Source organism: Nyctereutes procyonoides, unplaced genomic scaffold (assembly GCF_905146905.1).
Source record: "Nyctereutes procyonoides isolate TBG_1078 unplaced genomic scaffold, NYPRO_anot_genome, whole genome shotgun sequence".
Taxonomy (NCBI): Eukaryota; Metazoa; Chordata; class Mammalia; order Carnivora; family Canidae; genus Nyctereutes; species Nyctereutes procyonoides.
The window spans coordinates 29,196,924-29,217,433 of record NW_026575140.1 but is presented as its reverse complement, the minus strand read 5'-3'; the positions used below and the strand labels follow the sequence as shown (position 1 = coordinate 29,217,433).

The following is a 20,510-nucleotide window of genomic DNA, read 5'->3' as shown; positions in this document are numbered from 1 at the left end:
GCCAATGAGCATGACTGCTGAGCTGTTACCTGGTGCTAGGCTTGCCTCCCACTCCCGAGGGGCCTGTGACACTTCTCAGGCAAGGAGAGGGCCGCGGGCAGGGAGAAGCAGGCTTGGGCAGGAGGCAGCCACCAGAGCCAGCGAGCAGGCTTGCCAGCAGCAAGGCCAGCATGGGCAACGTAAGCAGGACCCCTACCCCAGCCCACCCCCGTGCCAGGAGGGTCAGGCCTGTGGGCAGGGGCACAGACAGTGGTGGGGGGACAGCAGGCTTACGGCCTGACCTAGGACGGCCCACCAGACTCAGCTGGGCCACCCTAAGCCCCTCCCTTTCTCCAAGGGCCCCATCAGGAGAGTGGGGCTGGGCTGGGCTTGGAATCTGCCCCAGTAGGGTATGGAGGCACAAGGGCGACTGGCCAGGTAGTGGAGAATTAGTCTTTCATGCAAGCTATGGGGTCCCTGCATCCTCCCCTACCCCCAGTGGCTGTGGCACCTGAGCCCCTCCCCACAGATACAGTGGAGCTCAGTCTCTCTGATGAGGAAGGAGAAGGCTGGTGCCATGGCAGTCTTCCCCTTGGGGTCCAGATGCCCCCCCCCTCTTCTGACAGTCTCTCCACCCCACCTGAGCAAGGTGTGGCCAGGGTAGGAGTTTCCCAGGAACCTGTGGTCCTGCTGCCAGGGGGCTGGGCTTGAATCTTGGCCTGGGAAGAACCTGAGAGACATTCTCAGAATGGGGAGGAAGCCCAGAAAAAGAAGCGGCTCAGCCTAGGTCACACAGCAAAGACATGCCTGAGCAGGACCCTGGCCTGGAGAGCACCGGTCTTCAGGTCAGGCTGTCCTCGTCGCCTCCCCTCCTGCTCAGAGTGTGGAGCACCGTGTTCTGTCCCGGGATCCATCTGCGGAGCTGGAGACCAAGCAGCCTGACTCTGGCATGTCTTCACCCAATACCACCATGTCGGTCCAGCCACTGAACTTTGACCTCAACTCACCCACCAGCACCCTCTCCAACTATGACTCCTGCTCCTCCAGCCACTCCAGCATCAAGGGCCAGCGCCCCCCACGCGGTGAGTGGGCCAGGCTGGGAAGAGGGAGGGGGGAGCATAGACTGGGACTGGCCATGGGGCCCTGAGGGCCAGCATCAGGCCCACTCTTCCTACGGCTGGCACTGGAGGCTGCCCAGGTCACCAGGAGGGGCTGCTGGTTCTGGTGAGAGGCAGATGACACTTGTGCTGTGTGTGCTCATCACAACACAAGCCTATGTGCATATAGAGACAAAATCCACATGCACCCTGAAAATGAGTAATCATCCTCACACACACAGTGTAATCCAGACTTTTACACACACCTATTCACACTCAAAAGTGCACACTTGTACATGTGTAGGCACAGTGTACAGATAGGAATTCACAACCACACATAGAGCATGGTTGCAGATGCATGCACACACATGCACTACAGCATAGCCTTCCATTTTCATACTCCAGATGTTTGTACACATGTAAACACACGCAGAAATGCACCCTGTGTCCACAGACCAAAGCAAACACATTTGTAAATACAAAGAACCCATGCATGTGCTCACAAACATGTGAATGTACAAACACTTGGCAGAAGCCAGGCATGTGTGTATACACACGCTGACCACACCCTGAGCTTGAGTGTCCATCTACCTGTGATACCTGCTTCAAGCCGCCAGGCAGGAGCCTGCAGAGATGGCGGGGTGCCCTGCAGTTTTGGGGGGTGGCCATCCATGCTCCTGCCACACCACTCTGCTAGGTGTGACCAAAGGAGCTCTCTCCATACCCTGGAGTGGAAAGCCCCCTGGGGGGTCCCCCTCCAAACTTGAGTGCATGTCCTTTCCCCAATGCACCCAGAGCTAGGGGAGGGCAGGGCTAGGGAGGGTGGGGTGATGTGGGGCGAGGTGGGCCCTGCACTGCTGGAGCCCACAGTGGAGCCATACCTGGCCGCATCCCAAACCCACCTTACCCTTTGGCTGGTTGCTTCCGGGTGGAAAGGGGTCTCAGTCCGGGGGGACAGCCTCTCTGCAAACTCCCAAATCCTTCCCTCCCCAGGGCTTTCCAGCTCAAGAGCTGCAGATATACAAAGCTACATGGACATGCTGAGCCCGGAACTGGGCCGTCCCCAGGGCAAGACGGAGAGAACCACACCACTGCCACCACCACCCAGTTTCCCTCCACCGCCCCCACCCCTGAGCACCCAACTGCCCCCTCCCCCACCAGGCTACCCAGCTCCCCAGCCCCCCGTGGGGCCACATGCAGCTGATATCTACATACAGACCAAGAACAAACTCCGCCACGTGGAGACGGAGGCCCTCAAGAAGGAGGTAGCGAACATTAACCCCCTGCCCGCCTCCCAGCACCAAGCCTGGGTTGATAGGCAGCCCTTGAGGCCAAGAATCTGCCTGGTTCATGAGCACAGGGTGGGGGTCTCTGGGCCAGTGTGGCTTATTCAAGAGTCAAAGCTCCTGGCCAGCCCCATGGGGACCCAGGGCTGGACACTGGGGACAGGGAGATGAGGAAGACTAAGCCACTACCCTCTCGGGAGCTAGGGTGAGTGAAGGAACATATTACCAGACAGTTTTGCCTCTCAGGGAGCTGAGTCCTCCCTCACCTCTTGCACAGAGTGGCAGGGTGGTCTTGGAATTGGCAAAGCATATGTGCAAACTGCCTCTCCACAGACCTACACGTGCCCATAGCCCCAGGCTCAGGTGGAGAATGACTCCCAAGGGGGTGTCTTCCAGGTAGGAGACGCAGGTGGCATGGCTGTGAAGGGCCAGGAGGAGGGTAGAGGCAGGGAGAGAGAGCACTAGCAGGACTCAGCACTCAGAGCAGGGCTGAGGGAGGGGTGAGGCTGAAGCTGGCTCCCGAGTTTGGGGCTTTGAGTGGCCAGGTTGGTGGAAGGGGCGGTCCTGAGATAGGAGCCATGCGGGAGAAGCCAGCTTATGGGAAGTTGTCTGTGTCCAGTGTGTGCACAGAGGATGCAATGCCAGGATGTCAGGGCCTCTGGGCTCCTGGCTGAAGCTCTGGAGCCAGAGAGCTGTTCTGAGTAGCGGAGAGTCCTAGGCAGGGAGCCTAGGTCTTGGCCAGCAGGGCAGAATAAGGCTGGTCTGGGCTGGGAGGGACAACCCCAGACCACAGGTGGCTGAGTATGGGGTAGAGGCCACCGAGGGTCCCGTGGGAGCCCTAACCTTTGGTTATCTCTCCAGTCCAAAGCAAGCCACTCCAGAGTGGAGCTGAGTAACCAGTTTGCCCACAGGTGCCACCGGGTTGGGGAGGGGAATGACAACCACCACAGGGGCTCCACCCTGTCCTTGTGCCATCTTGGAGCAAGCTGTCAGTCGGGTTCCCCTTTCATCTCTCTGAGGTGGAGAGGGCCCAGGAGAGGACCAGAGGGGGCCACAGGTCACCAATTTTCCCTCAGGGCGGCTGTGTGAGCCCTGCCCAAAGCCACAGGACAGGTGGCCCAGACAGTCGCCTCCACTCCCCTGAGCACCAGGATGTCGAGGTCCTGTGCCCCTACCCTGTGCGTGCGTGCAGGGCCGCAGGCGTTGGGCAGCTTCACAAAGGGCCCTTTGTGTGCCCGCTGTGCCCGCTGCCCCTGCCTCTGCCCCCCTCCTCGTCCCCCCGGCAGTTGCCCGACCGCCACGGGAGCAGGGTCGGGTCGTGGCATCCGCGCCTTGGGGCTGCAGGGGGCGCCGAGGGGGCGGACTGGCCCAGAAAACAAATCCTGTGGTGTCGGGTTTCCTGCAACGAGAGCCCATTCGGGTGGGGCATGGAGGTTCGGGGCCACTGCAGGGACGCAGGGGCGGGGGGTGGACCAGGGGGCAGCCCCCGCACGGTGGCTCGGCCTTTGGCCCTGCAAGCCCCATGTCCTGTTCCCTGGGCTGGGCTTAGCGGGGGCGGAGGGGGGGCAGCTGCGAGGGGGCGGGCCACCGCGCTGTCATCCGAGCCCGCCTGGCCGCCCCTGAAACCTGAGGCTTAGGCGCGGGTGTCGGTGTCGCTTACGCGGATGTCGATGGTTTCCAGATGCGGGAGGGGAAGGGCGGGGGCATGACCCGGAACCCGGGGGTACCAAATACGGGGGGCTCCACTGCTTGTCGTCGGCCCGCTTTCTGTCCACCGGGTGTGGAGGGGCCAGTTTGAGGGAGGCAGAGGGGGCTGAAGGCCGGGATGCCCAGCGCCTAGCGGAGGGAGAGGGGCACAGGGGGCGTATCCACATCTGGTTCGCTGGACAGGTAAGGCGCAGCGGCAGGCTGTGGCATGATGCACTTGGAGCCCCCGTGGCGTCCCCTATGGGTGCGAGTGGGTCAACCCGGGATTGGCGGACCTCGGGTGATGTCAGGCCGGCAGAGCTCATAGGCGCTCTTAGGCGCGGGCGGGCAAGGGCTGGGCTGTAACCTGAGAGGAAGGATCGAGTAGCGCAGGTGTTGGGTCCAGGCCGCCCCCGCCACCAGGTGCACAGCGGGGGCCACCGGCACTGGCGCAGGTAGGAGCAGCCCCGGGGACGGGTGGCGAGAGCCCTGGGCCACCGGAAGCCTAACGGGACGAGGGCTCTGAGTGGGGCCCCCTGGGAGCCGGGGTCCCCGAAGGAGAGGGTTCGGCAGAGCCTGCGGGAGGAGCGGGACGGTCTGGTGGCCGGGAGCTGGGTGAGGCTGAGGCCTTAGCGCTGCCCAAACTGCGAGCTGCCCCTTCACCAGCTCCCCCTGGCGACTGGGCTGGACCAACCCGCCCCTGGTCCCGCCCCTTCTAGCCTCCGTGGGGGCCCCTGTGGCTCTTGGCCCGCGCCCAGAACCCCTCCCTGAAAGGCCGACCGAGCCCGCCCTTCCCCGGGACCCTCGCCCCATCCCCGCTCTGAGAACAAGAGGGTCCGGGAGCCCGGCTGGCTGCGCCCTTCGACGGCCGCTGGCCGCGAGCCCCAGGAATTGCGAGCCGGGGGCGCGGGGCGTGGGAGGCATCGGTAACCCGTGGCTGAAGCCCCCGCACCGCCGTCTTCCCGCAGCTGAGCTCCCGCGACGGCCACAACGGGCTGAGGAGGCAGGACTCGGGCCGCAAGCCCCGCGCCTTCAGCAAGCAGCCCAGCACGGGGGACTACTACCGGCAGCTGGGCCGCTGTCCCGGGGAGCCGCTGCCCGCGGGCCCCGGCATGGCGCACAGCGAGGAGGTGCGTGCCTGCCCGCCCGCACCCGCCGGCCGCCGGGGACCCAGCCCGGCCTCCGGCTTCTCACTCGCCAGCTCCTCCGCTCCCCCGCAGGCGGCGCTGCTCCCCGGGAACCCCGTGCATAACGGCTGCGCCGCGGACCCCAAGGCGTCCAGGGAGCTGCCCCCGCCGCCCCCGCCGCCCCCGCCGCCCCTGCCCGAGGCCCTCTGCTCGCCGCCGCCTGCTCCGCCCCTGCCCTTCGAGGGCGCCGGCCCTGGCTGCGGGCAGCGTCGCTCCTCCTCGTCCACTGGCAGTGAGTAGGGGCGGAGGGTGGGGGGCGGCGCTCGCCCTGGAGGGGTGGGAAACCTCGCCATCGCTCCCTTCCCGGCTGCGACTGCCCTAGTGCCTTCTCTTTTCCTACTTGCTCTTCCTGCTGCAGCCCCCAGCCCAGTGAGGACTCGACCCGAACGGAAGGTTCTGAGTCGCTTGAGTGTGACCTCAGTCGGGTCCCCTTCCGTCCCTAGGCCCATGTCCCATCCAGCAGAGAAGGCCTCCCAGCCCTGCTGGCTGGTGTTTCTAATGAGCTGGTGCTAATGAGGAGCTCTCAGAGGGAGAACTAGTGGGAGAACTAGTTTCAAGGAGGCAGGGCTGCTGGCCAATCTTCTTCCTGCCCCATATCTGTCCTAAGTCTCTCTTCTGCTCCTCACCTCTTTCTCTTGTTCTTTCAAGCTAGCTACAGCCCGAGCTCTTAGATGCCTGAGGGTCTCTTCCCAGCCAGATCCCCGTGCCCCCCCCGGGGGGCCCCAGGCCAGCTAGGACCTGGCTATGGGGACTAGGCCAGTGACCCACCATGCCCTGCCCTTTCCCTCCTGATGACCCCTTCCCCATCCCTGCCCTGCCCCACATCCTTCGTAAGGTCTAAAGTGGTGAGCAGGTTTCCTGAGCTTCTCTTCTGTAACATGGGTCAGTATGTAGTATGCCAGGGCTCCTGCAAGGCCCAGGAGGTGGTGCCTAGGTGCTGATGCTCCCACCCAAGCCTGGGAGAGGGGGGCTGATACTCAGTGCTACATCTCCCTAAGCTTCATCTCCCTAACTAGGAGTGCAAGGCTATAATAGTCCAGGGTAGGACCAGCCTGGGCTCCTTCAGTTACCTAAGGAGCCTCAGCCTCTGCATACCAGAGCCCATGGTAGCACACTCATCACCAATTGAGCTTCCAGAATGGCCCCCACCTCTGGGGCTAGCTTTGTCCATCTGGTGCAAGACTGAAGTTAGGAACAGAAGAAAAATAGACTGGGCTTCTCCAGACACCCCTTCTCAGCAGAGCCTGGGCTGGGTGCCCTCTCCCAGCCCAATGCCAAGACTGAGGCCCTTGCTAGGGGGGCCAGGGCCAGTGGCAGCCCTACCCAATCCTCAGGGACCAGTAAGCGCTGGAACTGGGCGGACCACCCTTGCGGAGCCCCAGAGCAGCCTGAGCCAGGGTCACATGAGCTGGAAAATTTGTTCTCTCCTCTCCCCCCTCCTCTGTGCATCTCCCCCTCCTCTTGCCCGCCCTCTTCTTGCTGTCCCCCACTGTCCTAGACTCACCCAAGCCCCCTACCCCTCCTAACTTCACTGTCACTTCTCTCCTCTCGGTCCCTAGAAGTGAGAGTCCTGAGGCACAGGAAGAGTGAGTAGCTGCGTGCGTGGCTCCTGGCTGAGGTGCGGGGCGGGGACCAAGGCACGCTCGGGGAAGTCAAAGCCCAAAGACCCTGGACTTTATAAAGGGCAGGGCCAAGGGCCAGAAGGCCAGGGTCCTCCACACTACAGCTACCTGCCTCCCTCCACCCGCATGCACACCCACAAATTCTGCCCATGGCTGTTGGTTTTGCCTAAAAAAAATGGACCTGTTGCCAGTGCCTACCTGGCACCTTTTCTTTTTACCCTTCCTGCTTATTGCTCCAGGATCCCCAGTGCCGGGGAACCTAAGAGCCATCAGCCTGTTTTGTTGCCCTCACCCAGCCCTCACCCCCTCCTCAGTCTCTAAAGACAGCCCTTCCCAGACCCCAGTCACCTCCGCCACCCTTGTCAGAAAATGCAAACTCCAAGCACTGGATATTTGCATGTTTTTCACCTGGCCCTTCTTCCTGGGTGCCTTCACCCCATATCCTTAGTAAGGGCTCTGCTTTTCTAGGTCCCCCAGAGCTGAGCAGCGCTTTGCCATAAGTGTGCTATGGGCTTGCAACCAGTGTGTCTGCGCGTGTCTGTCTGTGTGTATGGGGGGCGGGGAGGAGACCGGCTGGGCTCTGGCATCCAGGGTTCTGAGTCCGTATAGCCATGGAGGCCCCAGGTGACTCAGTCCAAGGGTCACTGAGCTTTGCTGATGCAGAGAGGGCTGGAGGGAGACTCCACCCCAGCAGGGCTGAGCCAGGGAACCCAGGACAAAGGTCAGGTGGCTGGCCCCCAGGTAGTGTCTTAGAGCTGGTCAGTCAGTGTACTGGGTGGAGACATTCTCTGGAGTACCCAGCGCAGGGCCAGGAGCCAGCATGTACTCCCAGAGGCCTCCAGGAGGGGCCCCCATGTCCCGTGAGTAGGGCTAGGAGGATGGTGGGGCCCCGTGAGCGGGGATCCCCCCTTGGTGCCCCCGAGAGCCGCCCAGGGAGCCTGGGATCTGGAGAGCTGCCATCTAGGGCCTGGGCCCCTCCTGACTTGGGGAGGGGACAGCAGAGGGGCAGGTGCGGGTCGGCGGGCCACCAGCGGCCAGCACCTCCTCTCCTGCCTCTGTGCAGGCACCAAGTCTTTCAACATGATGTCCCCAACGGGTGACAACTCTGAGCTACTGGCTGAGATCAAGGCTGGCAAGAGTCTGAAGCCGACGCCGCAGAGCAAAGGGCTGACGACAGTGTTCTCGGGCAGCGGGCAGCCCATCTCCCAGGTAGGCAGTGGGCCGGGCACTCCTGCCCCAGCTCCTCTCGCCCCTGCTCACCAGGCACTCAGTGTCACCACTTCTCCCTGCAGCCAGACTTGCCGCTGCCCCAGGCATCACCTGCGCCTTCACGGGCCCGCATCCCCACCCCACCGGCTGCAGGGCCCCAGCCACTGCTCAATGGCAGCGTGGCGCCGGCACCGCCTGCCACCCCGGCGCCTGGTGTTCAGCTGGATGTGGAGGCGCTCATCCCCACACACGACGAGCAGGGCCGGCCCATCCCTGAGTGGAAGCGCCAGGTGATGGTGCGGAAACTGCAGCTGAAGATGCAGGAGGAGGAAGAGCAGAGGCGGAAGGTGGGTGGGGTGGGGCTTCCCAGAGGGCCCACAGGTCTGCGGTGGGGCCCTTGGCCCATCCCCCACCTTACCCCAGCCTGCTGGTCCCTTCCACTGCAGCCAGCTCCCGTAACCTTGGGGTGGGGGCGGATACCAGGACTGGATGATCTGCCTGTCCACTGGGAATGTTCCCAGTCTCCACCCCAACCCCCGCCTCTAGTAGCATGTCCTTTAGTAAGATGGCAAAGTTCATCCAACTCTAAGGCACCTCAGGTTGCTTGAGATCTTGTAAAAATGCCTATTCTGATTCAGGAGCCCTGGGTGGGACCGAGATCCCATGCTTCTAGGAAGCTCCTGACTGTGCTGGTCCAGGGACCACACGCAGTAGGCTACAGGCTTTTGGTTGCAGACAGACTAGCCTGGGCCCTTCCCCTGCATGGCCACTTTCCAGCCACTGATACTGAGCCTCAGCCAGCCTCAGTTTTCTTATCTGTCAGATGATTTCTCATTACTGGCTGGCAGGGCGTTTGCCATTGATCCACTCAACACGTGTTTCTTGGGTGCTATGTATGTGACATACACTGTTGTAGCCTCTGGGGATTCATAATGAATATATCAGGGCCTTTTCAAGGTGGCCGCGTGGGGAGGGGGCGGCTTGGGGTCTGCCAACAAGCAAACACAGCACCTCAGTAGGGTGATAACTGCCCCCAAAGATACAGAACAAGATAATGTGAGAGCCTGAGTTTTGGAGGCCAGTACCTGGGCTGTCACAGGACAGGTGGCACTGTGATAGGGCATGCAGAGGTCTGGGACAGCCCTAAACCCACCATCCTCTTTGGGCTGAGGACAGTGTTAGGGAAGGAGGAAGTTATGTCCAAGGTAGACTTGGGAGATGAGCAAGAGGTGGCCTGGGAACCGAGTAGGGCAAAGAGCAAGGAGGCTCCTTGACCGTAGGAGAGGGGTGGAACTGGAGAGGTCAGTGGCATCAGATCATAAGGTCTGGCCTTGAAGAAAACAAATTTCTCCTGCAGCAGTTGGGAGCCTGGGAGAGGGTGTAAGTGGAGGAAGTGGCCCCATCCTATTTGCCTATGAGAAAGCATTGTAGATGCACTGACAGGCCGGTGAGGATGAGGACAGCCCCCCAACCCCCAGCTGGAGAAGCCCCACACTCAAGTGAGGAATGAATGAAACTCTCAGAAATTCCTGGCACAGCTAGCTCCATAAATTGATTATTATTCCTGGTATGGGACTGCCTGACAGCTCTTTTGGCGTTAGAGCACTGCTAGCGTGCACAGGGGGAGTTGGGGCTGCAGGCGGCGCTTGAGAAGGGGTCATCCATGGCGGGGGCAGCGGGGGCGGCGGGGGCTTGCAGGTGATGCAGACCTGAGATAGGGTGGGGAAGGGGCAGCCTTGCATCGCAGCCTCAACGCCTTTTGCATGTTCCTTCGGTGGTGTAATGAGCAACCTGGCCAGGTGTGGAGACTCCGTCTGCCCGCCCTGTCTCTGCAACGGCGCCCAACGACCCCGCCAGCAACCAGAGGACACTGGCCAGCGCCCGGAGTAGCGGCCTGGGCTGAAGCCTCGCCCCAGTGTAACCACCTGCCGGCCAAGCTCGGCCCATCCCCGCCAACACAGTCCCGCGGAGCCATTACACCACCCGGGACATGCAAATGGCGCCCCCGGCGGCCGCTGCGGGAACCGGGCCAGAGGGAGACGCGCCTCCCTCCCCTCTCTTGTCTTCCCCGCCTTAGCTGACGGCCGCCAGCTCGTGCTGCTACCCCCGCGAGGGCTGGAGGTACTCCAGCGCGCACAACGCCATCCTCGGGCCCTTCGGCGAGCTCATGACCGAAGCCGACATCCTCCGCATCGAGCAGCAAATCGAGAACCTGCAGGTGTTGCACAAGGCGCAGAAGCTGGAGGCGCGCCTGGAGCAGCTGGAGCTGGAGTTGGAGCAGCTGCTGCCGATCTCGGCCGCCCTTTCGGCGCCGCGCTTCACCGTCGATCCGCGCCGCATGCACGGCCGCGCCGTCAGCCTGCCTGCCTGGTGCAGCAAGATCTCCACGCTGCTCAAGAGCATGGCCACGCTGCTGGCCGCGCTGGGCGGCCGGCCCGCGCACCTGGCCGAGCTGCTGGCCGCCGACACGGGCCAGCCGCTGGCACCGCTGCCCGACGCGCCCTGGCGGCCGGGCCCGCTCTGCCTGGGCCGCTCGCACTCGCTCAGCTGGTGCCGCGAGGCCGTGGCGCGCGAGATCCTCGAGTGCGGCGTCTCCGTGCAGCACCTCCGCGCCGTCTACGAGCTGCGCGCCCAGGGCTCGGCGCCCGCGCGCGGCTCGCGCCGCAAGCTCTCGCTTCCTGGCGGCGCCTCCGGCCGAGAACCCATCCTAGAGGAGGACTACGTGGCGGCCGGCGCCGGGGAAGCGAGCGCCCCCGCCGCCAACGGCTTGCCGGCCGCGGGGGACTCCCTTAGCGCCCCGGGCCCGCCCGACGCGCCCGGCCACCAGGCGGCGCTGCCTGAGCCGGAGCAGCCGGCGCGCCGGCCACCGCTCTCCACCGAGCTGCGCGGCGTCCAGGACTACATAGATATGCGCAAGGAGCGCATCGTCTACCTCTTCCTGGAGCACTGGCGCAAGTGGACCTTCCGCGGCCCCGGGCGCCGTGCCCAGGCGCGCCTACGCAGACTGCTGCCCCGCGTGGTGGCCGCCGGCGCGGGCTCCGTCCCCGAGGCCGCTGAGGCACCCGGGCCGCCGGCAGGCGACGGCGCCGACGGGCGGCTGCTGCGCCTGCTGAAGCAGCGGCAGGTGGTGGGCAAGCTGCTGGGCCACTGGCGGAGCCTGCTGCGGCAGGTGCCCGCGCGGCCCCCGTGCGGCTCGGGTCTGGCGCACGGCCTGTACTGGCCTGAGCACTTCCTGCCGCCCCTCGACGGCGGCGCGCCCCCACGCTACGACAGCCTCACGCTCGACCTCTTCATGCTTGGCTACTTCCAGCTGCTCGAGATGGGCCTGAGCCGAGAGGAGCGCAAGTTCCGCCACCTGCTGTGCTACGAGATGTTCGACCGGCTGGGCAGCCACCCGTGGGAGCTCATCCGCCGCTTCCACCGCGTCGTGCTCGAGGAGGTGGAGGCTGGCCGGCGCAGCTGGAGCGACGGCTTTGAGGACCTCAGGCGCCAGTTCTTTGGGGACAGCCCGGAGGCTGAGCCGGCGCGGGAAGAAGAGGCCGAGGAGGAGCGAGAGGAGGAGGAGGAGAAGGAGCCGGCGGAAAAGGTCGCTTCGGCCCAGACGGTGGACTGGCCAGAGGGGCAGCCCGAGGCCCCAGCTCCTGCGCCACAGCCTCCGACCCCACCTCCGCCAGCCGCGCCTCCCCCGACGTGGGACCCTCCTAGTCGCGAAGCCCCTGTCGAAGATCCCCTGGAGCTGGTGTCTGAGATGGGCGAGTTCAGCAATGAGGACATCTGCCGCTATATTGACCGCAGCTTCTCCTTCTGGAAGGAGAAGGAGGCAGAGCTCTTTGACATCTGAGAATTTGGAATTTCCACTCAAGCATCTTAACCCCGGGCCAGATACCTGTCTGATGCCCTCCGGAGGCCAGAAGCCGGCAGGAAGAACCCAGAAGCCGGCGGGGTGGCCTTGGAAAACCCAGAGTGCCCAGGAGGACCAGGCTGCCACAGCCTTTGAAACCCCACCATGGCCAAATGTGGGGCAGTGGCCAGAATGGGCAGGGCAGGGCACAGGGCAAGCCAGCTGTCCCCCCCCCACCCCCCCACCCCCCGGTCCTACAGTCCTGCCTAGCTCTGTGTTGGAGCCAGGTTGAAGAAGCAGGCCCCCTGAGTGAGGGACCATGGGTCCCCCTTGGGGCAGTGTGGCTCTCCTCTCTTGGTTTTTCACTGGAATTCACAGCTACTTCTTTGAGGTCAAGGGAGCCACGTGTGTAGTGTTCTGTGTGACGTGTTCTCCTCTGTAAACATCCAAGTAATAAAACTCTTTGCTGTAAGCCGCCTGTGTTGGATGCCCGCTCCCCTGCTCCTGCCAAGTCAATGCAGCCACACAGTGGTAGAGGTAGTGTCTACTCCACTTGGGAACAGGACACACATGGCCCAGAAGATTCTTCACAGTGGAGGCCACTTTGAGCCTGTGGGGGCCCAAGGATGTTTCTACCCAGAGTCTGGGTTGGGGGCCTGGGGCCATCTGTCATCCTGCCCCAGTGGAGAAGCTCATTCTCTGGTCCTTTCCTACACCTTAGCTCTGACCTCTCTGGCGCCCCCTCTAGGACACAGGGGGCTGGAATTACAAGGGGGCAGAGCCCTTTAAGGGGACCATGGCCAGGCAACTTTATCGATTTGCCCTGTGAAAGGACATCCGTATCCCATTGTCCCTGACTCTTGCAGGTCTCCCGGGTTTGGGGGTGCCTCCTCTGGCCCCCTACCTCCTAGCCCATGCTGGTCCTAAAGCTCGACGATTGTGTTTCAGGAGGAAGAGGAGGAAGCCCGGCTGGCCAGCATGCCTGCATGGAGGCGAGACCTCCTGCGGAAGAAGCTAGAAGAGGAGAGGTGAGTTGGGTAATCAGAAGCTTCAGGGCCTGGTAGGATGTCTTGATCTTGTGTCTGCTGTGGTGGCACCAGATAATGCTGTCTCTTTTTCCTTCCAGGGAGCAGAAGCGGTGAGTTGGGACTGGGCCAGACCTGCCACCCCTCCCCAAACCTCCTTAGTCTTTTGCCTCTTCATCCAGCCCCATCTTGAGCACATCTCCTTGTCACTCTAGTCTGTAACACAACCTCTCTGCTTCCAATGATGCCACCAGACCTCTCTCCCCCAATAAGCCCCTGTCCCAAAGTCTATATCTTATCCCCTAACAACCTTTGGTTAACCCAACCTCAGTGTCAATAACCTTGCGCTGTCCCTCAAAACATAGTTCCTGCCCCCAGGAATCTAGCCCAGTGCAGACAGAAATATAATGTGAGCCACTATGTAATTTTAAATTCTCTTGTAGCCACTTTGAAAAAGTAAAAAGATATAGGTGAACATGTGTATCTTATTTAACTCAATATATAGAAATATCACTTCAATAAATAATGTAAAAGTTATGAAATATATATATATACATATAAGCATAGTGTTTGAAATGCCAGGTGCATTTTACACCTACAATGCTTCTCATTCTGACATTTCAGATGCTTAGTGGCCTCATGTATTTAGTGGCTGCCTTGTCAGCAGCACAGATCTAGCCCCTACTTTTTTAAGACTTTATTTGTTCATGAGAGACACAGAGAGAGGCAGAGACATAGGCAGAGGGAGAAGCAGGCTCCCTTTGGGGAGCCCCATGTGGGACTGGATCCCAGGACCCCTGGGATCACACCCTGAGCCACCCAGGAGCACCAGCCCCTATTTTATAATAACTGTTCTGAATTACCCACCACTGCGTCTCAGTACTGTGGTCCCTCTGTTCTCCAGCAGCCCAGCCCCAGCCTCGCATCTCAGGTCCTGCCCCCAGACACCCCCTCCTCACCCTCTGCCACACCTCCTGACCCAGCACTACTATTTCCTGTAAAAGCCCAGCCTGCAATAACGAATCCACAGCCTCTCACTCACTCAGCTCCTCAACCAAGACCTTCTGTGTTCATCAGCCCTGCCCTTATGCTTCCTGACCCCCAGTCCCCGGTCCCCCAGCCCTTCTGCCCCCAGAACCCCTTGCCCTGGCCACCAAGAATTAGTCCCTCTGTCCTCAGCAACCCAGCTCCTGCCCCCACCCGTGACCCCCCCCCCCAGGGTGCCTGGCCCACCCCCCTCACAGTTGCCGGGGGTTTCTGCCCCTACATCATGCCTAGAAAAGAGGAGGAGCGACAGAAGCAGGAGGAGCTGCAGAGGGAGAAAGAGCAGTCGGAGAAGTTGCGGACGCTGGGCTACGACGAGACCAAGCTGGCGCCCTGGCAGCGACAGATCATCCTGAAGAAGGGGGACATCGCTAAGTACTAGATGCAGCCCTCCTCTCGCAGCCCCGTGAGCTCGAGGGGCCCCAGCCTCCGCCCTGGCCTCGGGGCGGAAGGGCTGGGAGCCGCGCTGCCTTCCCCTCCCGCGCTGGAACCTCTCCCTGACCCCGCTCCGGCCCCCGCACCCCCAGCCCGGGGCGACGCTGGAGCGCGCCCGCCGCCACCGCCGCTGGGGCCCAGAAAAAGTGCCCAAGCCAGCTGCTGACGCAAAAAGCTGCTGATTTGCATGTTGATTTACGTATATTTGCATGTTCGTTGAACGCCTCGCAGAGCTCTCCCGGCCCCGTGGGTGGCGACCTGGTCTCCCCGCGGGGCGTGCGCCCGGCCGCAGCCCCCTCCCCCGCACCCCGGAACCCGCGTGGCTGGCGCATCCTGGGCGGAGGCAGGCCCCGCGCTCGGGGAAGGGGTTTTCCTCCCGTCCTGACCCAGATCTGCGCCCGGCCCGCCCGGGCCACATTTCCCATCCCCGCCGAGGGCTTCCTCTCAGTCATTTGTTTACCAGAAGCGATGAAAACAGCAACCTGCCCGTCGGGACGGGGCTGCCGCTCCGGGGCCCATTCCCTGCCCCCCCACCCCCCACCCCCCACCCCGGCCCCTTCCGCAGCGCCGGGGGAGAGGCGGGGGCGGGGGGCCCTGCACCGCGCGCGTCTCCACCTGCTTCCTCCCCCTCCTGCTCCCGCCATCCCGCACCCCCATTAAAGCTCTCTCAGCCACCGGGGCTGACGTCCGCTCTCTCGCGCCGTCGCCGCGACTTCCTCTCGCTATCGGGGTAACTGGGCCACGGCCGCGCGGGAGGGGCAGCTGGGAGCCAGGCGCCGCACTGGCCTCCACCGTGGGTGCCCGACCCTGGGCGGCGAGGCTTCCGGCCCCCTTCCGACGCCCCCAGGAAACCGAGGCCGGGCCCCGCCGAAACAGCACGCAGTAGTTTTTCTTCACAGATTTAATATGAGGGCCTCAGCGAGGTCAGGCCCAGCCACCGCTGAGCGTCTGCCCCCTCTGCGAGGCGTCCACGCCTCTCGGCCTTGACCAGAAGCCCGGGGTCGCGCAGCGGGGAGGGCGCTGGGCGCTGCTACGCAGGGCCGCGCCGGGAGCTTATTAAGTGACATAAGATGTCTACACGCATAAGTAACCGTACTTAGGGCTTCCGCAGGGGCCGCCGGGGCCCGGGGCCGGCGGCTGGGCCCCCGAGTCACGGGCCGCGCTGCAGGCGGCTGCGCAGGTCCTCGGCGCAGCCGTCCAGCCCCATGCGCTCCAGCGCCGCGTAGACGGCGCCCAAGCCCGCGGGCTGCTGCTGCCGCCAGCGCTTGAGCATCTCGTACTGCTGGTCGCGGAAGCGGCCGACCTCCACCTCCACGGCCTCGATTTCCGCCTCGCGCAGCCCCAGCGTGCGCACGAACTCCTTCCAGCGCCGCGCGGGCACCGCGTCCATCACGTCGTAGAGCTGCGGGCCCGGCTGGAGCGTGGCGGCCGCGGAGCCTGCAGGGGGCGCTGGCGAAGGTGGCGGCGGCGGCTCTGGGGGCGGGCCAGAGAGCGCCAGTGGGGGGAGTGCGATCTGCGGCCTTGGGGGCGGCGGGAGCCCCAGGCAGGGCCCGCCAGGGAGCTCCACCCGTTCAACTAGGGATGGGAAGAGGGCAGCTGGTGCGCAGGAAGCTAGTACTCATCTCGGGCTCGGGAGAGTGGGGTCGGGTCTCAGGCCAGGGAGGTCTCTTACCGAGAGCTCTGCTGTGCATCTGGTCCCAGGGCCATGTCACCTCCGGACAGGGCGCCTCCTGGCTCAGGGGGGAACCAGGGGTCCAGCCGTTGCCCACCAACTGGACAGCGCGGACTTTCTCACTACTGCTGAGGGGCACTAGAAGGGTGTGCGCGCTGTCCCTGGTTGAGAGTTGGGTGGCCTGGAAGCAGAGAGAAGCCCCAGGTCAGCCCAGCTTGCTAAGTAAGGCCCCTTTTCTGAGGTCTCTGGCCAGGAGTGGCCGGCCATTCCTTGGCTCAGTCAGCAAACATTCTCCAAGACTGCCTCCCGCAGTTGGCCATAATCTTTCACTGTGGCTCAGAAGAACTTTTTCCTCTGCCTGGAATACCCTGCCCTGGCTACCCTTCTCTGGGCTCCCTTGACCCTGCCCAAGGCCTGGCCATGGTGGCACTCATCCCACTGAACCTGTCTGGACCCCATCAGATTGAGAGCCACTTAGAGGAAGGTGCATGCTGTACTCCGTCACTGATAACTCAGTGACCTCACAGATGTCCATTAGATCTACTCTGCCAGCACCTGTGCCACACACTGGGGATGATGAGTTATAATAAGGCCCAACCTTTTGCTCCCTCTCTTCCCAGAATATTACTTATATGCTTACCTGTAGAGTCAAGGCCTCCATCCCAGCTTCATCTGCTGAGAGACAAAGAGCATCTCATCAGCAACCAGGCAAGACTCCTAGAGTGCTGGCCCACCCCCTCTTGTATTCCCCTGTACCACCCCTGCCCCCAGCACTCCCTCCCTCAGTCTCCCCACTCTGCATCAGGAGTCAATGGGCTCTCAGCTACCCAAGCTGACCCTGTGCCTCTACAAAATGTGTGTGTGCAGCCTGAACTTACTAGGAACCACGGGCTTGCAAGGTTGGCAGCGGTGGTATGTGTAAGTCAGGGTAGCACCAAGCAGGAGTGGGACCACCAGGCCAGCCAGAAGCACCTGGACCCAGAACACTGAGAACAGCTGGTGAGTGGTGAGTAGTTACCCCCCACCCCCAAATTCCCCTTGGCCCATCCCAGCCATCCTGCTCAAATTCCCAGCACACCACCTACTCTGCCTCCAGCCACAGACAGTCACACATGGCTCAGGACAGCTCCCAAGGGTGCTCCTGCAAGGAGAAGGGATGGGGTGGGAGGTGAGGAGCACTCATCAAGGGGGGCTACCCGTCTTCTCCATCCCGGAGGCCCTTCCCTCCCCAGGCCTCTTCTCTGGGAGCCACACTTCCCACAACCACTATTTATGGAGCTTCCTGTAGACTGGGATTTGCCTACTTTATTCCCTGTCATATTCCCAGCACCTAGAACATCTCTGGAAAATGGTAGATGCTTAATACATACTTGGCTAAGCAGATGAATCAATAAAGTGCTTTACCGCTTAATCTTAGCTCTGGGGAGAACCTACTAACATCACCATGTTCACCTGGGGAAGCCAGAGATCAGAGAGGCAAAGTAACTTCCCCAGGGTCTCCCAGAGAGCAAGTGGCAGATCTCGAATCTTAGCCCAAGATTTGAAAGTGTATCAACATGATTCTATCAATTGACAAATCCTACGCTCCCTTAACATACAGCTGGAAAGATTACTACAGGAAAGTCTGACAGAAGGTGAAGAGACTCCCCCCATTTATCTGTCCTAAGGTGAACGCAGATTTCCCTTTAGCATCCAAGGACCAAGCTCCCATTCTGCTCCCAGCCTCCCTCTCCCTGTCCTGGGGCAGCCAGGAAGTTACGTGGGGCAGGACACGCAGCTGTTGCCATATTCATAGAAGCCAGGCAGGCAGGTCCCACAGTCGCTATCTCTGGCAGAACCTGCAGTCCAGGAAATGATTTGTGGGTCGGGAAGGGAGAGACGGAATTAGGGAGAAGGTATTGGGTGGAGTAGGTAGGTAGCCCAGAGTGGGGGTACTCACAGGGCACCCGTGTGTGGCGGTGCAGAGCCCTGCAGTCTGAGCATGGATGGCAGCGGAAGGGAGAGCCAGCCTTGCAGGGCTTGACCAAGCACTCCAGGAACCAGCCTGGCTCACAGCCACAGTGGGTGTCTGCCACCATCGAGCAGTTCTTCAGGGCCACCTGGGAGACTGGCAAGATTGTTCAGAGATGGGGAGAATGGAGGCCTTCAGAGCCAGAGGCCCCCGATGGGGGCGGGGGGGGGCACAAATCCCCTGGGAAATGGAAATAGGGCCACCCGCAAAGGGAGAGAAGCATGGAGATGACCACAGATCACAGGCACACGGGATCCCTGGGTGGCGCAGCGGTTTGGCGCCTGCCTTTGGCCCAGGGCGCGATCCTGGAGACCCGGGATCAAATCCCACATCGGGCTCCCGGTGCATGGAGCCTGCTTCTCCCTCTGCCTGTGTCTCTGCCTCTCTCTCTCTCTGTGTGACTATCATAAATAAATAAAAATTAAAAAAAAAAAAAAGATCACAGGCACACAGAGATAGGAGGGTCACCAGGATGAGAGAAGGCAAAGGCATCATAGGGCAGGATCACTATGGAGAGCCTGGGAGAGGTGGGCACAGGGATTGTCACACCCAGAGGTTAAGCCCAAACCTGCCCCCTTCTTCAGAAATACCCTGGCCATGGCCTGTCCTCAAGAGCCCCACACTGAGCACTAGGGTTCTCACCCTCCTCGTCACAGGCCTGGCAGCGGGTACAGCGGGTCTCATGGTGGTTCTCCCTGGCCAGGAAGGTGCCCCCGGGACATGGAAGGCAGATGGCCGGACCACAGGGCTTCAAGCAGGGGCCTTTCAGGTAGTGCCCTATGGAAACAAGACCCAAGTCAGATAGTCAAAGGGGGTTCCCACATCTTTCCCCTCTGGCTTCCTACTGCCCCCACCCTGGCCTCCCCTGTCTTCTGACCCCAACTTACCCCCATCTTCCTCTGTCTGCCCTCACTTCCCCCCTCACCCCTCCCGCCTCTGCAGCTACTCACCTGCTGGACAGCCCTTGCAACAGAACAGACCGTTCCTCTTCTGGAAATTGTAGGCACAGTTGCACCTAGGAGCAGGAGTGCTGTGCTGGCCCTGGGCGCCCAGCAGTGCCAGGAGCAGGACCTGGAGGAAGGGCACTGCTCACTCCATCAGGGCTGCTGCACAGGCCCTGCCCTGCCCTGTCTCCCCCACCTCAGGGGGCCCCACACTTGCCCACAGAGCAGCCCACTTCTCGGGCTCTTGAGAAGAGGCGCCCGTGGATGCAGGAAATGTGGGGAAAGCCAGCTTCCCTCGCCGGGCGCAGACCAGGCTCGGAGCAGCAGAGCAGAGGTCTCCGGCCAGCTCTGAGCACATTTCCCCTCCTCCACTAGATCATCGGAGCAGGCTCAGGCAGCCCCATCCCCACTCGGGATCTTTCTAAGGTGGGGGACCTAGCTCTTTCCCTGCTTGGGGCCCCTAGACCCCTCCAGGCTCCGGGCGGAGGTTTCCTTTCAGCGGAAGGGCCCCGCCCGGGTAAGCCTCTAACTAGCTGAGTCTCTAAGTCGAAAGGGAGGGTGGTGGTGGTGTTGGCACACTTCCCAAGGAAGTTGGGCCCCTTCATTCACAGCCGGCAACCCAGGCCTGAAGTCAAGCCGTTCAACCCCCTCTACTGTGCTCCCACTCACCGCAGCCACCGCTGCCGTGTAGCCCCCCAGCCGCAACTCCATGGCTCTCCGCGCCTTGCTGGGCCCTCAGACAATGGCGTGAGCCAGCCTGGGGGCTTCCCCCGCTCCGCCCGCTCTGCCTGCCTACTCTGCCCCACGCCACCCAGAGGAGCCTGCCTCGGGGGTGGGGGTCAGGGCGGAGCCCCCAGCCCACGCAGCCTGCCCCTGTGCACCTGAGCTCACCTGAGGTGGCCCCAAGGGCAGCAAGGTATACACAGGACAGGGCTGCATTCAGGTCCCCACACCTGGGTTCTAGCCTCAAGCCTGAGACTACCACTTCCAGGTGAAGTGACTTCCCTCCTTTGGGCCACACAGCCCTCCCTCAGCCATGAAGGGTTGGGTCAGAACTACTCAGGAGGAAGACCCAGCCTCCCCAGATACTGCCTGGGTGTGGGTACAGGGGCCTCTCCCCTGGAGGGGAGTCCTAGGGGGCATTCTCAGTAGAGCCTTGAGACACATCGCCCACCTTGGCATAAGCTTACAGGGACTGCCCAGGGCAGGGCCCTCTGAGGCACCTCGTGGCGGGGAGCACTTCATGGTGGTGGTGGTGGGGCTCTAGGGTGGGGGTCTAGGGTCTACCTCGTAGCTGGGGCAGGTGATGGGGTTGATCTTGGTGTGCTTGTCTGGTCACCTCTGCCCTGTTAATTCACTACTGCTCTACCGCAGTCTCCTCCAGTGGTGCCTTACCACAGATGGAAGGAGACTGGCGGGGGACAAGAGCAGGAGGCGCCTGCCTCAGAGCTCAAGAGGACCTGAGTCAGGAA

At 62.2% G+C, this 20,510-nt stretch overlaps 2 protein-coding genes across 8 annotated transcripts in view; one reads left to right on the top strand and one right to left on the bottom strand.

Annotated features, from left to right (window-relative positions):
- ESPN (espin) overlaps positions 1 to 15,085 on the top strand; it is a 30,555-nt gene extending 15,470 nt beyond the window's left edge. Inside the window, exons 6-15 of one of the 4 annotated variants that reach the window (XM_055307067.1) lie at positions 860 to 1,061; positions 2,070 to 2,341; positions 5,017 to 5,178; positions 5,269 to 5,467; positions 6,795 to 6,821; positions 7,921 to 8,066; positions 8,150 to 8,413; positions 12,856 to 12,935; positions 13,034 to 13,045; positions 14,211 to 15,085. In XM_055307067.1, coding sequence (XP_055163042.1) covers positions 860 to 1,061; positions 2,070 to 2,341; positions 5,017 to 5,178; positions 5,269 to 5,467; positions 6,795 to 6,821; positions 7,921 to 8,066; positions 8,150 to 8,413; positions 12,856 to 12,935; positions 13,034 to 13,045; positions 14,211 to 14,358 — 1,512 coding nt within the window. In that variant the 3' untranslated portion in view covers positions 14,359 to 15,085. Of the gene's footprint in view, positions 1 to 859; positions 1,062 to 2,069; positions 2,342 to 5,016; positions 5,468 to 6,794; positions 6,822 to 7,341; positions 7,718 to 7,920; positions 8,067 to 8,149; positions 8,414 to 10,143; positions 12,380 to 12,855; positions 12,936 to 13,033; positions 13,046 to 14,210 lie in introns of those variants that run through there. The other 3 variants (XM_055307066.1, XM_055307065.1, XM_055307068.1) reach the window with 3 other exon arrangements.
- Positions 15,086 to 15,297: 212 nt separating this feature from the next.
- TNFRSF25 (TNF receptor superfamily member 25) lies at positions 15,298 to 20,415 on the bottom strand. Of its 4 annotated transcripts, none has more exons than XM_055305804.1 (10): positions 19,256 to 20,415; positions 19,045 to 19,165; positions 18,737 to 18,871; positions 18,023 to 18,190; positions 17,843 to 17,921; positions 17,169 to 17,224; positions 16,962 to 17,069; positions 16,724 to 16,758; positions 16,084 to 16,264; positions 15,298 to 15,884 (listed from the first exon to the last, which is right to left on the bottom strand). In XM_055305804.1, exons 1-10 carry the CDS (start codon positions 19,394 to 19,396, stop codon positions 15,562 to 15,564), a joined length of 1,347 nt encoding a protein of 448 aa, XP_055161779.1. In that variant the 5' UTR covers positions 19,397 to 20,415; the 3' UTR covers positions 15,298 to 15,561. The 4 variants fall into 4 exon arrangements, 3 of the variants coding, with proteins under 3 accessions (XP_055161779.1, XP_055161780.1, XP_055161781.1); XM_055305805.1 differs by having other exon boundaries at positions 16,724 to 16,755; XM_055305806.1 differs by lacking the exon at positions 16,962 to 17,069 and having other exon boundaries at positions 16,724 to 16,755.
- Between the last annotated feature and the right edge of the window lie 95 nt (positions 20,416 to 20,510).